Source organism: Haliotis cracherodii, unplaced genomic scaffold, assembly GCF_022045235.1.
Source record: "Haliotis cracherodii isolate W230 unplaced genomic scaffold, xgHalCrac1.p SCAF_18, whole genome shotgun sequence".
Taxonomy (NCBI): Eukaryota; Metazoa; Mollusca; class Gastropoda; order Lepetellida; family Haliotidae; genus Haliotis; species Haliotis cracherodii.
Window position 1 is genome coordinate 23,427,231 of NW_027266273.1, and position 17,697 is coordinate 23,444,927.

The 17,697-nt window shown below is 43.1% G+C and overlaps 1 protein-coding gene across 1 annotated transcript; it reads left to right on the plus strand.

Moving 5' to 3' along the window:
* The first annotated feature begins 4,593 nt into the window (after positions 1-4,593).
* On the plus strand, positions 4,594-14,601 carry LOC139465905 (uncharacterized). The gene is made up of 12 exons (XM_071247897.1): positions 4,594-4,765; positions 5,365-5,492; positions 5,825-5,954; positions 7,325-7,426; positions 7,641-7,768; positions 8,458-8,608; positions 9,688-9,762; positions 11,228-11,329; positions 11,452-11,499; positions 11,950-12,043; positions 12,883-12,907; positions 14,398-14,601. The coding sequence occupies exons 1-12, from the start codon at positions 4,594-4,596 to the stop codon at positions 14,599-14,601; spliced, it is 1,359 nt and encodes a 452-aa protein (XP_071103998.1).
* Positions 14,602-17,697: the final 3,096 nt, after the last annotated feature.

A 17,697-nucleotide genomic window follows, 5' to 3' on the forward strand; every position in this document is an offset into this window, starting at 1 on the left:
GCTTATGTTTCTAGGTTTGTCAGCACCATACCCGTGCCGTGCCAAAGTGGTTAACGTCTAAACTGACACGCCGTGCTACAGCTTGAATACTGTTAAAAGTAGTGTTAAACAAACACACTCAGCATTTCATTCAGACATAGATGGACAATTGCTGACGTCGACCTACAAGTTAACAAAAAAGTCAAATCAACAAGTCATAGTGGACGCCCTGCCTCGAGATCATTGCCCTGCTGGCCTTTGCTGGGGCATATGGGGAGTCAACAAAAGTGAGTGATGCGACAATCAACAACATACAAGCTATATCATGACGAATCAGGAACATGCAAACCAGTGATTGATAGCATGAGCAACGATTACGATGACACACGATCAGTCAGATCACATAATCAACTATGACATTGAATAGTGGTCAAATTTGATTGGTGAATTTTGAAGTGGTTAATGAGCGATAACCATTTCTGATTGTAGGGCAGCTTCACATCGCATTGGATACCAGCACACTATGACCCCGGCATATAAACAAACATGTCGTCTGATCTACTACGACTATCGATACAACATTATTATCCAACGCCACGAAGTGGAAGGGGGACATAGGAATATGTGCCGTCCGTCCGTCACATTTCGTTTCCGGAGCAGATCTTGAAAACCGTACCATATTTCTTCACCAAACTTGGCACATAATGTCATCTCGCAGTATTGAATACATTTCCATTCTTGTTGCTAAGTTCTGCATTGCTTGTGTGTATGTTCCTCCAAAAGTGTCATGGACACGGTTGTTGCATTCATTGACTAACTTTATGCAGAAACACAACTCATTACAAATACAACAGTGTAACTGGTCTTAAACCTACTCAACTGTATAAACACTGCCTCCTACCCTGTATATATTCGTGTCAACCATACACTGTACTTTATGGGCATGGCCTCAGCCCTGCATAACCAACAATCTAAAAACAACAATAAAATCCTAATTCTCACCGACTCCCTTAGTGGACTACAAGCCCTCCAAAACAAAAATACCAAAAAACGACCTAAATTAATAAACCAAATACTTAAAAGCTCCAACGACCTAACAAAAGCAGGCAAACAAATAACCTTCTTGTGGATCCCCGCCCACGTAGGAATTTACGGCAACGAAAGCGCCGATAAAGCAGCTAAATTATCTCTCAAAATACCAGAAATAAGCCTAAACCTACCCATCTCAAAATCAGAAATTAAAAGTGTTAACAAACAAAAAATAACCAAAAATTGGCATAATCAATATCAAAACACAAACAGACAAATCAAAAAAGTGCTCAGAAAACCACTAGCCAAACCTAAAATCCTACACCCCTCAAAAAAAATTGACAGATCAATTACAAAACTCCCAACAGGACACACTAACCTAAATAACCACCTAAAAAGACTTAAAAGGCACACCGCAGGCAACTGCCCCCACTGCAAAAAACCCGAAACCACAGAACACGCACTCATCCACTGCACCCACTACAAAACACACAGAACCACACTACAAACCACCCTCAATCTAAATAAGGTTCCTACTCTAGATGAAATACTAAACCCTCAAAATAAACTAGAAAACTTCAAGGCCCTAGGCGTATTCCTAATCAAAACAGACCTAATTAAGCGCATCTAAAAACTAATTAATCTACCAATCCAAAATCCAATAAACATACAAACACACACCTCACCCGGCTCCCTTAGTTCCCTCCTCCACCCACCTCGGCATTTATTCCAAATTTAAAAATTCCCAAAATTCAATATAAGTAAGCAACCCCTAAAAGCCCCCTCTTGGGTTGCACACACCACTTTCACCCTTTTCGGTATACACTAAGTGGTCTGGCCAGGCCCGTGTGCGAAATACGCTACAGTCGGAAAGCGCACGTTAAATCTTCCATATCAGTCAAGTCACTGTACTTCACTTGCTTGATAGCGGTGTTAGAACCTTCACCGAAACCATCGATCTTAATTGTAATAAAGAAGTTGTTTGTCCATATGTCTCATCCTTATTCATTCTAAATACAGTTACATATTCTATCATAAACTGCAGACTGGAAACGACACCAGTAATAACTTTTTTTAGTGCTGCAAATTAGGCCATTTACAAAAAGGCCCAGTGAACATAGTTCACAGGAGCTAATGTATTGCAGACAACCGGACATGTTATATTGGCGGGGGATATGAGTATGTCATGCTTGTTTGAAGTGGTTTTCATATTTCGAGTAGTTCACCGTTGATTGAACGTCGCTAAATGTTACATTTAAAACCGCAAGCTAACGAGTTCGGTTTCAAATGACATGAAGCGGTGTTTAATCAACGATGAACAACCACAAACGTTAACACAGAATACGTTTATCTGGTGACTGTGACCATCGATCTTAGTCACGGCTTACTGGCTACTGCTGGCTACTCTGGCTACTGCTACCGATCCATACATGATCCATGCAGCATTTCAACACGTTTATCATTCATTTCAATGTTTAGTTTTCCTCCACATTCAGATGTGTATATTCTGTCAAGGAGACGCATTTATAAAGTGCTTATAGTGGTTTTGTCTGACTGGTTACACATGCGGAATACGGATCCAGCACGGAAGCACGAAGTGAGATTGTTTGATTTGTAAGTACAGATAGTAAAACTCACTGTCGCGATTCTGGTGCGATTGGTTCATACTTCTGCAAAACTATCTGTAAACTCAGATGGAATTCTCTAACTACACGGGCCGATCTGATTTTAGTTCGAGTGCGTTTGTTTATATGTGACATGCAAATTATCGCGTTGAATGTTTTAAAGCCAAGCAATCTCTGAAGCTCGTATCTCATGAAAATATAGTCATGTGTAAGATTAAACAAATAAGATTTAAACCAATTCATAATTTCAGACGTAGAGCTGAGAATGGGATGAGCATAGGCTGATAGAGCTGAGAATGGTATGAGTATAGGCTGATAGAGCTGAGAACGGGGTGAGTATAGGCTGATAGAGCTGAGAAGGGGATGAGTATAGGCTGGTAGAGCTGAGAACGGGGTGAGTATAGGCTGATGTACGCAATGCTGAAATCAGAGCAATCCGGCGTCATGGACGTCTTTCAGTATGATTTACAGATTGTCTGATATGATAATATAATACGATATTACAACGTGACATAGAAGAGTATGACAATACATGTATATCTTCCAACACCAAAGTGACCATATCGCTAGCTATCCATAGGACTTGGATGTGGCAATAGTTTTTCGCGGTTTAAGATATTTTCTCAATGGAAGTTAACCATTTCATGTCATGTTTATATAAATAAGTAGACTGTTTGAAAATGAAATGGACGATTCGTCACACCAGAGACCATATACGGTTATCCTCATGAAGGGACCTCTTGTCACATCTTACATACGCTCCACCAAATTACTAGTATATATATAGTAGTATTTGGTGGAGCTTATGTAAGATGTGACCAGAGGTCCCTTCATGAGGATAACGGTATATGGTCTCTGGTGTGACGATTCGTCACACCTCGCTAGCCTTTTTGGTGCCCCTGGTAACTCCCTTGCCTTGGGAAGATGTTGTTTGATGGTGGCTAAACATGTAACAAACAAGAAATGGTAATCATGAAGAATTTGATAAGGTATCATTGTTGTGTTTTGGATCTTAAAGTTGCATCGTTTCGGCGACTTCGTTCAGCCGAGTAACGTTTTGATAACGTTCGTAATATTTTTGTCAAGTCCAATTTTTAATTGCAGATTTTCATTTGCTCGGCGGTGTATTTCTCGTCCATTTTATTTTGGAAATGTCTGCTCATTTCTAGATTCTATAAACATATGGTAAACTTTGAGAAAATATCATTAAACGTTGGAATCTGGGAAACTAATGTCTTTGATATCTAGTGCTAGGGTAAATTTGTAAAGATGAAGCAGAATACCGTATGCAGTATGATCTGTAAATAACCTTGAAAGTGGTTGTGGCTGTGGTGGTGTCATGCCAAGTCAGTCTGCTAACAGAGGGCCATATATATTTTTCACAGGCTTGACGGGAATAGTCCGACTCCGGCGCAGTGGTGACTTGCCATAACACTACTGCGGACTTTTCTCTTGTTCGAAACAAACGCGCTTATTCTGAAATAAGAACAGACTGGCCTTTTCCAAACCTATGGGTTCACATTAAATATTTTTTTGCATAATAATAATGATGATGCTACTACAACTGCGGCAGTGAGGTGCATGGCATTTTATCTTTATACATCAAAGTGGCCTTATAACCAATTAATCGTATAACCAATTCAAACAAAGGATAACTACACAAATTTCTCACGTTTTGGCCCATTTTCCAAATGAAAGTTAACCATTCTATGACATACGATTATCTAAATGTGTAGACTCGTCATGTACAATATCATGAATGGACTGTGTTACATGGGACATGACGCTGGCTTGTGGCAGAGGTACTATGCTGGCCGCATGGAACGTGGGAAATAGGCGAACGTGAGATAGATGCCAAGTCATCACTGCGCAGTCCGTTAGTGTGCAGTTAGTTGCCTAGCGAAGGTTGGAGACACAAGAAACATGACGTCATTAACCTCAGTGACGTCATCGGCATCACATGACGTCACATAACAATGAAAGAAAAATGGACGACAAACCGTACGGGTATTGTTTTCAAAGACTCATTTGTGTGTTTATTGCAGTTCTGATACTGCCGCAGGCAACGCCGTCGGTTACTAAAGAAAATGTGGAACATTTGTTTGGATTGTCAGCAAAAAACGAATCTAATGGTGAGATATTTCTAAACATTCATGTTCGTTCATTTTTGAATCTTTGGTACCGAATCTTTCCTTGCAAACATTCTAACCGGGATCTTCACGGGGTGAGAGGACAGTGAAATTCGCTAAGGTAGTAAACTTTACAAACTATTTCTGTATGACATCAAGGCCTTACCATGGCCTTACCTCGGCCTTATCCTGTTCCAGCTGGAGGTCTGCTGTGACAACAAAGCGAGGAGTGAGTGAGTTAGTATTTGACGTTGCATCGGCATTATTTCAGCCATATACCGACGAGAACATGAGAACATGAAATAATCGAGTCTGGACCAGACAATCCAGTAAATGACATCATAAGCATCGACTGGGATACGATGACATGCATCAACCAAGTCAGCAAGCCTGACCACCCGACCCCGTTAGTCGCCTCTTATGGCAAGCATGGGTTGCTGAAGACCTATGCTACCCCGGCTAAATCCGACTGCACTAGAATTGAAGAAAGCGTGGTGGTATGCCCCTTTCTTCCAAGAGATTCCAGACATATGGAACTATAGATGTATTATGCATTGCTACAGCAAAGGCATGACAGAAAGAACGAATTTCATTTGTTTCAGAGGTGCGGGATCTCGGATGCCGCGTTCCGGAGGGGACGACGTTCACGGTGAAGACGGAGGGGGCCATGACGGCGTTGTGGTGTGTCGTCAACTGCTGGAAAAACAAGTACAAGTATGCTGTAATCCAGGTTGGTGATGCGAACGTGCTAATGGGATTAGTGAGTAAGTTGGGTTAACGCTCTTTGAAGAGTATTCACATCATGGCGGTCTTGCAAATGTGTGAGGTAATCCCAAAGTGATGCAGATCGAACACGTTTACCTCTTCAGTAAACCACGAGCACGGGTCATTATTCCTAGGGGATGCGACCTGACTATCTGCGCATCCTGGCACGACTAAAGTACTGAACTCTTGTGGATTCGACCATTTGCTCACCCGTGACCCTCAATGTGGCAGTGGAGGTGGAACAAATGTAGGTTTACCCACTTTGGTGTAGTTTAAGGGTGTGTCTTGTTTTTTCAGAACGGCAAGAAGTGCATGTGCTCTCACACCCAGAACAAGGTCGTAGACAAGAACGAATGCAACATCGTCTGTCCGGGTTCAAAGAAACAGGTCTGCGGGGGCAAAAACGTGGCGTCTGTCTTTTACACAGGTAATAGTAATGGAGAAGGCGGAACGGAAGAGTCGTGTAGAGTAGAAAGTTACGATCCGTTGCAATGTTTTATGCATCTGCGCAATGTCATTCGATTTCATTCGAAATTAACGACATCTCAATTGCCGGTGTTTCGTACAATATATACACCCGACAACAGGGAATTGATGAACTTATAGTGAAGGCGTAATGACGAAAAATGTCGGTAAAATTAATGTCGGGCGTGTAGATCAATATCTGGTGTGTCCACCATGTTGGGCGATACATGCATGACACATAGTGGCATAGTGTTGATTAACTTGCGTGTGGTTGCCCTTGGTATTGTCGCCATTCCGCCTGAAGAGCTGCCCAAGCTGGCCACATCAGCGGGTTCTAGGTCCCTGGCGCACACCCTCCGCCCGAGAACATCCCACAGATGCTCTATGGGGACATGTCCGCGAATCAGTCTAATGTCCTTACGCCTTCTCGTCGGAAATGACCTGGGCACGATGTGGTCGATGTGGTCTTGTATTGTTATCTTGCAGTTCAGAATTTCTGCCGATAATTCTAGCGAATGAAACAACGACAGGAAGCAACAATCCGTCAACATGTCTATGGCCAGTCATCAAATGTCCATTAACAATAACCAAATCAATTCGCCTGTCGTGTGTGATACCGCCCCCATACCGATCATGGTAAAACATGTTGCCTTGGCATACCGCTCGCCGCTACGACGCCAACAACGTATTCTTCCATCCGTGCTGTCCGAGGCCTTGATTCTTCTGTAAACATGTTGCCTAGCCTACCCCGATAGCAGGGAAGCTGTTAGGATCATACTTTTATAGGACGCCTTGTTTTCGGTTTGTAACGGTTTGGAACGGTAGATGAAATTCGCTTTCTTGTTGTACGAATTTTCATATTGCAACCCCATCAACAAGAAGCGTAGCCAATCATATTGGCAAATGAAAATGAAGGGGTGGGGGGTAATTTGAGAATGGGGGAACCACGAGAATGGTCCCAGGGTTTATTATAGGTTTACTGAAATGCTAGTCCCGGAGATAAAGAGCATGCTATAACGAGTACTGTATCATTTGCAGTTATGGTCAAATCGATCACACACGGACAACCGTGCACTGCAACCTCTTCACAACTGGTTATTTCTTATAGGAGTGGATGGGGGTGAGATTAGCCATGTGAATCAGTATTTCATCATTGATGAAACAATAAAGAAAACAATGACGAAAGATAACTTTGCATTAATGATCTCAGCTCACTAGATAGTCCCGGTAACGGAAACATGTTTTGCATAGATAGGTGTCTACATGGACCGCACACGCGCACGCGCACGCACACGCACACGCACACTCATGTGCCCTGATGATGTGTTGCAGGTCTGGTGAAGCTGGACTTGGAAAAGCTCCACAAGATGTACTCATCTACCCGCCTCGTGTTCAACCGGGACAAGTCAAATATGACTGCGGAAATGGCTGCCTGTGAGTAGAAGATATTGCCTCTTGTAGCTGCTAATTTTTTTATCTATTTTTTTATAATGTATTTCACATCAGGTGCCATGATTTAACAAGTACCCTACAGGACCACGTGGCTGGTCTAACGGTCGCAGCTGGTAGCTGCTAAAGTACCAGGTATGGGTGGACTGTTTCGTGAATACATCAGGTACCTGCGTGCATCCACTGTTTCTCATTTCAGATGACAACTTGGGCCCGTGTGTGCGTGTAAAGCCACAAAGCTCCCTATCCTTCACTACGGACCTCATGTCAAAGGAGATGTGTGTCGTCCACTGCTTCCACTACAAGTTCACCTATGCCATGCTCTCGGTGAGTGGAAATTAGGGCGGGGCAGGGTGGAGGTGTGCACCCCTTTCAACAACACAGAAAGTATGTGAAAATCAAATTATAGTGTCTGGTGCCAGTCACCGTCCATTAGAGGCAGGTCAGATTTGAGCAAAGTGAACAACACCGTGTTATATAGTATATCTTTCTCTCGCTGATGTGAAAACGTTGTCTTAACATTGTTAGAGATTTTAAGAACGCTTCCAACTACAGGTGATTTTGCGCGTATGACTTCGATAACAATAGATGAAGATTGTTCCAGCTGTATGTCGGTGTCTTGTAAGTAATCGAGACTGTGGTTGATATTATGACCAGGCTTCAACTGAAGTTCTGAATTTGGCACCCGCCCCCTTAAAACAATGCGCGATAATCAGATCTGGGTTCGGCTAGCAGACGCTACATTCTCAGGTTGTTGTCCACTAACCAGTTATTTTCAGGCTGTTATCCATTAACCAGTTATTCTCAGGCTGTTGTCCATTAACCAGTTATTCTCAGGCTGTTGTCCACTAACCAGTTATTCTAAGTTTGTTGTCCACTAACCAGTTATTCTCAGGTGCTTATCCACTAACCAGTTATTCTCGGGTTGTTGTCTACTAACCAGTTATTCTAAGGTTGTTGTCCACTAACCAGAACTCTCGGGTTGTTGTCCACTAACCAGTTATTTTCATTCCCAGGCTAGCGTGAGGTGCACGTGTGTGTCAGCGCTACCCAAGGAGGCCAAGGAGGCAACGGAGCAGCGGGAAATCTGCAGAGCGCCGTGCCGCGGGAACAGGAAGGACTCCTGTGGGACCAGAGACGGGACATCCTACAACGTCTGGCTGACAGGTGGCGCCCTCTAGCTTATAATACCGAGCCTCATTGGTCAGGGCTTTGCTTAACTGTAGAGAATAATCAGTTCTTGTTGAACATAACCGTATTATTTTAGACCATGATCGGATATAATATATTCACTAAAACACCCCTTTTTATTCACAACCGATGTTGTACTATTCCTAACCATCCATAAGATTCGCTGCATTTAATTACGCATGGCTTTATCGACAAAATGGCCTATGATGGCAAACTTGTCCTGCACAAACATTCTAAACACATCACACCATATTCAAGAAGTGTTTCAAAGCCATCTGAGGGGGCACGGGTGGCCCAGTCGCCTAAGGCGCCGCGATTCGCTGAGCAGAGTTGCGTCCCTTGGGCACGCCAGAAACCTATGATTGTGGGTTCGAATCCGGGTTCGCCCCGATTATGTTTCTAGGTTTGTCAGCACCATACCCGTGCTCGTGGGTTTCATCGAAGTGATAAACGTCTGAGACCTGCATCACTTCGGGCTTTCCACCCACATTAAGCTGACACGCCGTGATATAACTGGAATACTGTTAAAAGCGGCGTTAAACCCAACTCACTCACTCAAAGCCATCTGAAGAAAAGCGTTATCCAAGCACTATCAATAGGTAGTTTGCGACTGTCGATTCCGTTTATTAGAATTGACGTTATACGAGCACGTATTTGTTGACAAGCATCTACTGTACGAAGGTGTATGTTATCGTAGATTGTGAATTAGGTTTGTTTGTTTGTTGTTTAACGCCGCACTCAGCAATATTCCAGCTATATGACGGCGATCGGTAAATAATCGAGTCTGGACCAGACAATCCAGTGATTGACATTATGAGCCTCGATCCACGCAATTGGGATACGATGACATGCATCAACCATGTCAGCGAGCCTGACCACCCGATCCAGTTAGTCGCCTCCTACGACAAGCATTGCTATTCCACCCGGATCTTCACGGGTCGTGAATATGGTATATCCGTGTCCACATCCATGTGTAGCTTCAGTGTAACTGTAGAGGCACAGTATCCTGTGAATGGTGTGATGTTTGTTACGTACCTGTTGGGTGTTTGTTGCAGGCCACTACAACCAGAAAGACCACCTCAGTCAAAAGGACTATCGACCAGTCAACGCCCTCAGTCAAGAATGGAAAAGTTTGTCTGCTACTTTGTCATTGTTGTACCTGTGTAACTGCCTGAAGTGATTGTTGTACCTGTGTTACTGACTGAAGTGAGTGTTGTACCTGTGTAACTGACTGAAGTGATTGTTGTACCTGTTACTGCCTGAAGTGATTGTTGTACCTGTTAAACTGACCGAAGTGATTGTTGTACCTGTTACTGCCTGAAGTGATTGTTGTACCTGTGTAACTGACTGAAGTGATTGTTGTACCTGTTACTGCCTGAAGTGATTGTTGTACCTGTGTTACTGACTGAAGTGAGTGTTGTAACTGTGTTACTGACTGAAGTGATTGTTGTACCTGTGTTACTGACTGAAGTGAGTGTTGTACCTGTGTAACTGACTGAAGTGAGTGTTGTACCTGTGTTACTGACTGAAGTGATTGTTGTACCTGTGTAACTGACCGAAGTGATTGTTGTACCTGTGTAACTGCCTGAGGTGATTGTTGTACCTGTTACTGCCTGAAGTGATTGTTGTACCTGTTACTGACTGAAGTGATTGTTGTACCTGTGTAACTGACTGAAGTGATTGTTGTACCTGTGTAACTGCCTGAGGTGATTGTTGTACCTGTTACTGCCTTAAGTGATAGTTGTACCTGTTACTGACTGAAGTGATTGTTGTACCTGTGTAACTGCCTGAAATGATTGTTGTACCTGTGTAACTGCCTGAGGTGATTGTTGTACCTGTTACTGCCTGAAGTGATTGTTGTACCTGTGTAACTGACTGAAGTGATTGTTGTACCTGTGTAACTGCCTGAAGTGATTGTTGTACCTGTTACTGCCTGAAGTGATTGTTGTACCTGTTACTGCCTGAAGTGATTGTTGTACCTGTTACTGCCTGAAGTGATTGTTGTACCTGTTACTGCCTGAAGTGATTGTTGTACCTGTGTAACTGCCTGAAGTGATTGTTGTACCTATTTAACTGCCTGAAGTGATTGTTGTACCTGTGTTACTGACTGAAGTGATTGTTGTACCCGTTACTGCCTGAAGTGATTGTTGTAACTGTGTTACTGACTGAAGTGATTGTTGTACCTGTGTAACTGACTGAAGTGATTGTTGTACCTGTGTAACTGACCGAAGTGATTGTTGTACCTGTGTAACTGCCTGAAGTGATTGTTGTACCTGTTACTGCCTGAAGTGATTGTTGTACCTGTTACTGACTGAAGTGATTCTTGTACCTGTGTTACTGACTGAAGTGAGTGTTGTACCTGTGTAACTGACTGAAGTGATTGTTGTACCTGTTACTGCCTGAAGTAATTGTTGTACCTGTTACTGACTGAAGTGATTGTTGTACCTGTGTAACTGACTGAAGTGATTGTTTTACCTGTTACTGACTGAAGTGATTGTTGTACCTGTTACTGCCTCAAGTGATTGTTGTACCTGTGTAACTGACTGAAGTGATTGTTGTACCTATTTAACTGACTGTACAAGATATATCTACCAGGTTACCTGCTGATACACCCCGATGCCGCCAAGGAACTGACCAAACTTGGCATCAACGCTGGCCCAACAACACCCCCTCCCACCACACCGCAGACTTCAGAAGGTACGTGATGAATCTGGGCGGTAGATGGGGCTTGCTACGATTTGAGTGTAAAACAGTCATGATGGGATGTCTCGGTGAAAGAACGACACACATCATGTATGATATTGTGTATGTCATTGCAGGGAACGACGGTGACGTCGAGGTGGATGAAAACAACTTGACTGATGAAGGTGGGTGCAGCCTGTCCAATGTTCGTCCAGAGTGACGTTTATGTAGTTCTGTGTGTTTCCACAGGAAATACACGCGCGCAATGGAGTAGCCTTGTGCTTAAAATGTTCGTTTTTCAGGTTCGATTCCCCACATGGGAACACATCTTCCCGAGGCAAGGGCGTCAGCTGACCATAAAAGTATATACAGTCACTAACACCCTTGGCCCAGTTCCACAAAGCCCTCTTAGCGCTAAGGTGATCGTAACTCCCATACTTTAACACTGGCTTACGACAATCATGGCGCTCAAATCGCTTTGTGGAACGGTGCCCTGGTCTCAGGAAGATGATGCCAACAATGTATTCCTTGTAGCCCCTTCCCTCACATTGCTGGAACCAAATTCAAAGGGGCGTAAAAACAACACCCTCTCACCCAGAAATACAAGTTGTGAACGTCTTCGTTGTTGCTTTCAGACAGAAGCGGTGCGTCGGGGGTGCTGGCAGGGGCGGTCATAGCGGGCTTGGTTGCTGCGAGTGCCGTGCTGGGCCTCGTCTTGTATCTCAGAAGGTACGTCATAAGAGGGCGCGTGTCATTAAGTGAAATTGATGAAATACATCTTGACCATATAAGTTTTATTACATGTATAATTTGAAATAAATGAATTGTAAGTGATACCGGGATTGGGTCGTCGGGCTCGCTGACGTGGTTCATGCATGTCATCGAATCCAACCACATGAACTCGTTATTGGTAAGTAAATAAGAATATATACCCCCTGCTACTTACATAGAGGGGTTATATAGAGAATCTCACCCTCGTGTCATTTGATATCAAATATATCAACACGAGTTGATAAAAGTGGAAAAACTTTGAGGCTCCGTGGTAATATAATTGATATCAAAAGACACGAGGGTGAGATTTTATTTATCATCCAACATCATTCTTCCAAATTTTTCAGTTTGTAGACAGTAATACGCAGTGTCTTAAGTGTAAAAAGTACTGCTAACAGCTTCTGTAGCAGAGCAGTGATGTCATTTGGTCTGCAATTTCATTGCAGCAATATCTACAATGTAGATCTCACCCAAGCGATATCTCCTGTGGGAGCCATTTTTGGATGATAAATATTCATTTACTGGCCAATAACGAGTTCCTGTGAATCCAACTTGCGTAGATCGATGCTTATCGTGTCAATCAATTGATTGTCTGGTCCAGACTCGATTATTTACAGCCCATCGTCATAATTATAGTTGGAATATTGCTGGATGTGGCCTAAAGCAACAAACAAACAAGTGAGTTCCATTGCCACGGGGATTTACACATTGTGCCCAGCTTTTTTTAACGTTAATACTGCCATAAATGCAAAAGATATTGAGGTCAATATCAATACCATTATTATTTTGTTTTTCAGGTCAGCGTATTCCAATCCATATGGGGTAAGCATACAACAGTAACGTATGGTGGAATATTACGCAATAATACGACAGTAACGGTATCACCTCGGTGGAGAAGAAAGCAATGTCTGCGTTATTTTATCATGGTTACTGAATACGGCCAGTTACATACAGTCTGTTGTTTACAGTATACAGTAGTATAGGCACTGACAGTTCTGGCTCACTTGAGGGGGTTTTTATGCAAAAACGGTTATGTGATTCCATGTGACTAAACTAAATTGTAATGAAAATATTCTCTATTATTTTTACTCATATGCATACCATTATTTTGAACAAAGGGATAGCATACCATTATTTTGAACAAAGGGATATTCAACATTTTTACTAAGTTCTTCGTTTTTTACTGGGAAACCAGGCTGTATATTCTTCATCGAAATTGGAAGAGCCAACTGATGACCCTATTTGGTTGGTTTGACATCACTGATATATTATATACCTTGTGGTAATTCTTGCCATTTGATAGGCTTGATATTCTCCATTATCATAGACCTATGTAGGCATTCATCTAAATGTGATCCGGGCGGTCGGGTAGCCTAGTGGTTAAAGTGTTCGCTCGTCACGCCGAAGACCCCGGTTCGATTCCCGCCATGGGTACAATGTGTGAAGCCCATTTCTGGTGTCCACCGCTGTGATATTACAGGAATATTCCTTAAAGCGGTGTAAAACCATACTCACTCACTGGGGAAAGCAAGGCAGTAGCAACACGGCTAATGACAGATTCTGTCGAACTGGTTCGACAGTAGCGTTGGGAGCTTTAATGTCGAGCGTCAGACAGGGTAACAAGTGCCATCTTCTAACATCTTTCGGTTTGAGGCGCACCTCGGATCGAAACACCGACCTTCCGCCCTCCAGGCTGACTCTCTTTCCACTAGGCCAGGAAAGCGGTAGGTTACCCTTGTATCAAAGGCGATTACAAGGTGAATTGGGGAACAAGTCTCATAAAGTCTTGCATCTTAATTTGTTCCTTGATTAGAAACCTACGCCATCTTCCCGAGGCAAAGGAGTCAACTATAGTTACTATAAAAGTCCAGTTTCCACCCTTGCAAAACTAGCCAAGATCGTAGTGCCATCAGTGGTTATTACGAGTTATGTTCCTTCTATTGACCAATCACTCAAGATCGATAATCAAAATCTATATTGTAATAATACGGGTTTTACAACGCGAAGTGCATCAGATCAAATGAGCACCTTGATTAAAAAAAACATCAAAAGATTCGCAAAAAATCTGTCGACGCTCAGTTGACGGTACACATGCTTTGCAAATCCTGCAGTGGACAGAATTCTGCACGTTGCAAGCGAAAGTCCAGCCAGATTGTAACTCCGGAATTCCAGCCTGGTTCGTCAAGGGAGGAAACTGGACTTTTATAGTCAGTTGAGGCCCTTACCTCGGGGAGATGATCTTAGCGGCCAGACACAGGTATGCAGTTACTGTCCACACACAGCCACGCAACTTGAAGTGTTCTCTGTTTCAGTCGAAGGAGGATCGTGAAGACCACAAGCTCCTGGCGGAACGGATGGGTCGGAGTCCGACCCAGTCGAGGACCGAAGGCTGGGGCTTCGACGGCGAAGTATCGGAGAACGCCCTGGCCGACGACGATGATGATGACAATGTTGCTGACAATGTTGCTCGTGACGAAGGCGATGAGGAGGATGAGAGTTTTGCTAATGAAAAATGATGACGAAATTTTATGTTCATTGATGAGCTTGACTCGACCATCTGGCTCCATGTTGATGTATGGTTGTGAACAGTACCATGCATAGAACAGATCTGTCCCTATGTAATTAGTGCCACATGTAGAACAGAGATGTCCCTATGTAATTAGTGCCACGTGTAGAACAGAGATGTCCCTATGTAGTTAGTGCCACGTGTAGAACAGAGATGTCCCTATGTAATTAGTGCCACGTGTAGAACAGAGATGTCCCTATGTAATTAGTGCCACGTGTAGAACAGAGATGTCCCTATGTAATTAGTACCACATGTAGAACAGAGATGTCCCTATGTAATAAGTACCACGTGTAGAACAGATGTCCCTATGTAATTAGTGCCACGTGTAGGACAGAGATGTCCCTATGTAATAAGTACCACGTGTAGAACAGAGATGTCCCTCTGTAATTAGTGCCACGTGTAGAACAGAGATGTCCCTACGTAATTAGTGCCACGTGTAGAACAGAGATGTCCCTATGTAGTTAGTGCCACGTGTAGGACAGAGATGTCCCTATGTAATTTGTGCCACGTGTAGAACAGAGATGTCCCTATGTAATTAGTACCACGTGTAGAACAGAGATGTCCCTATGTAATTAGTGCCACGTGTAGAACAGAGATGTCCCTATGTAATTAGTGCCACGTGTAGAACAGAGATGTCCCTATGTAATAAGTACCACGTGTAGAACAGATGTCCCTATGTAATTAGTGCCACGTGTAGAACAGAGATGTCCCTATGTAATTAGTGCCACGTGTAGAACAGAGATGTCCCTCTGTAATTAGTGCCACGTGTAGAACGCAGATGCCCCTATGTAATTAGTGCCACGTGTAGAACAGAGATGTCCCTATGTAATTAGTACCACATGTAGAACAGAGATGTCCCTATGTAATTAGTGCCACGTGTAGAACAGAGATGTCCCTATGTAATTAGTGCCACGTGTAGAACAGAGATGTCCCTATGTAATTAGTGCCACGTGTAGAACAGAGATGTCCCTATGTAATTAGTACCACATGTAGAACAGAGATGTCCCTATGTAATAAGTACCACGTGTAGAACAGAGATGTCCCTACGTAATTAGTGCCACGTGTAGAACAGAGATGTCCCTATGTAGTTAGTGCCACGTGTAGGACAGAGATGTCCCTAAGTAATTAGTGCCACGTGTAGAACAGAGATGTCCCTATGTAATTTGTGCCACGTGTAGAACAGAGATGTCCCTATGTAATTAGTACCACGTGTAGAACAGAGATGTCCCTATGTAATTAGTGCCACGTGTAGAACAGAGATGTCCCTATGTAATTAGTGCCACGTGTAGAACAGAGATGTCCCTATGTAATAAGTACCACGTGTAGAACAGATGTCCCTATGTAATTAGTGCCACGTGTAGAACAGAGATGTCCCTATGTAATTAGTGCCACGTGTAGAACAGAGATGTCCCTCTGTAATTAGTGCCACGTGTAGAACAGAGATGTCCCTATGTAATTAGTGCCACGTGTAGAACAGAGATGTCCCTATGTAATTAGTGCCACGTGTAGAACAGAGATGTCCTCATGTAATTAGTGCCACGTGTAGAACAGAGGTGTCCCTATGTAATTAGTGCCACGTGTAGAACAGAGATGTCCCTATGTAATTAGTACCACGTGTAGAACAGAGGTGTCCCTATGTAATTAGTGCCACGTGTAGAACAGAGATGTCCCTATGTAATTAGTGCCACGTGTAGAACAGAGATGTCCCTATGTAATTAGTACCACGTGTAGAACAGATATGTCCCTATGTAATTAGTGCCACGTGTAGAACAGAGATGTCCCTATGTAATTAGTACCAGTGTAGAACAGATTTCCGTATGTAATTAGTACGTGTCGGACAGAAATGTTACGGCAACCCATGTAAGCATGTAAGTATGTTTTTATCAATGATCTGAGTGTATCACTTCTACAAGGCTACCGTTGAACTGTGGAGCAGCAATGGTGCTGGACAGAGCAATGGCTTCCAAACTGATTGACAAGACGTATAGTCCTGCTTGTACATATCCAATAAACTGAAGGGTGCTAAGCCATTTTTGCCAAATGTTTCTTCTGATTTTAGTCGAACTAAACAACATTTAACAGATATAATAGAATGATTATCATGCAGATTGACATGGCACTGTTGATCACATGGGTAAGCGAGTGAGTGAGTATTGTTATAAGCCACTTTTAACAATATTCCAGCAATATCAAGGCAGGGTATCACTCTGGGTAACTAGTTATCGGTATAAAATATCAACGACACACTTAGCAAAATATTTTGTCAGCGTTCATATTCAAGTGTATTTTGCATAAATACTGACGAAAAACTCCCCACATCTAACGATTTTTACAAAACATACACGTCATCATAACGAAAACATACAAAGTTCAGGTTCCTGAGCCCATCATTTTGCACAGAAATAGTTTACAAAGTCATTGATGTTTATGAATAGATATTTCAATATAGCTGCCATGGAGTCCCTAAAGAAAATCGGATTTGAACCTCTTGAATAAATTCAGGTGTTAGTGGTAGGACGAAAGATGCGAGTTTTCAGTTACACTATTCCCCACCTCTCAGGCTCTTGTGGGGTCAGCCCCACCATTTGTACAATTTTGAATCTTCACCATTGGAGCATGCTTCCAACCAAATATTGTTGCTATCTCTTAGTTCCGGTGAAGCAGTTGCTTAAAGCAGTACATGTATAGCCAAATTACACTTATCCACAAGACAACAGCCTCCTGCATGAATGACTGAACTGCACGCAGGCCCACAACCTCCAACATGGATGTATGACCTCCAACATGGATGATTGATGTCCACACAGGACAACAGCCTCCAACGTGGATGACTGACCTCCAACATTGATGATTGATGTCCACACAAGACAACAGCCTCCAACATGGATGATTGATGTCCACACAAGACAACAGCCTCCAACGTGAATGACTCACCTCCAACATGGATGATTGATGTCTACACAAGACAACAGCCTCCAACGTGGATGACTGACCTCCAACATGAATGATTGATGTCCACACAGGACAACAGCCTCCAATGTGGATG

Excerpts from the sequence above, each read along its gene's own strand:
- LOC139465905 (XM_071247897.1), top strand. The coding sequence starts at position 4,594 with ATGACGTCACATAACAATGAAAGAAAAATGGACGACAAACCGTACGGG. Across the intron at positions 11,330-11,451 it reads CACACCGCAGACTTCAGAAG|GGAACGACGGTGACGTCGAG; the intron begins GTACGTGATGAA and ends ATGTCATTGCAG. Across the intron at positions 11,500-11,949 it reads AAACAACTTGACTGATGAAG|ACAGAAGCGGTGCGTCGGGG; the intron begins GTGGGTGCAGCC and ends TGTTGCTTTCAG.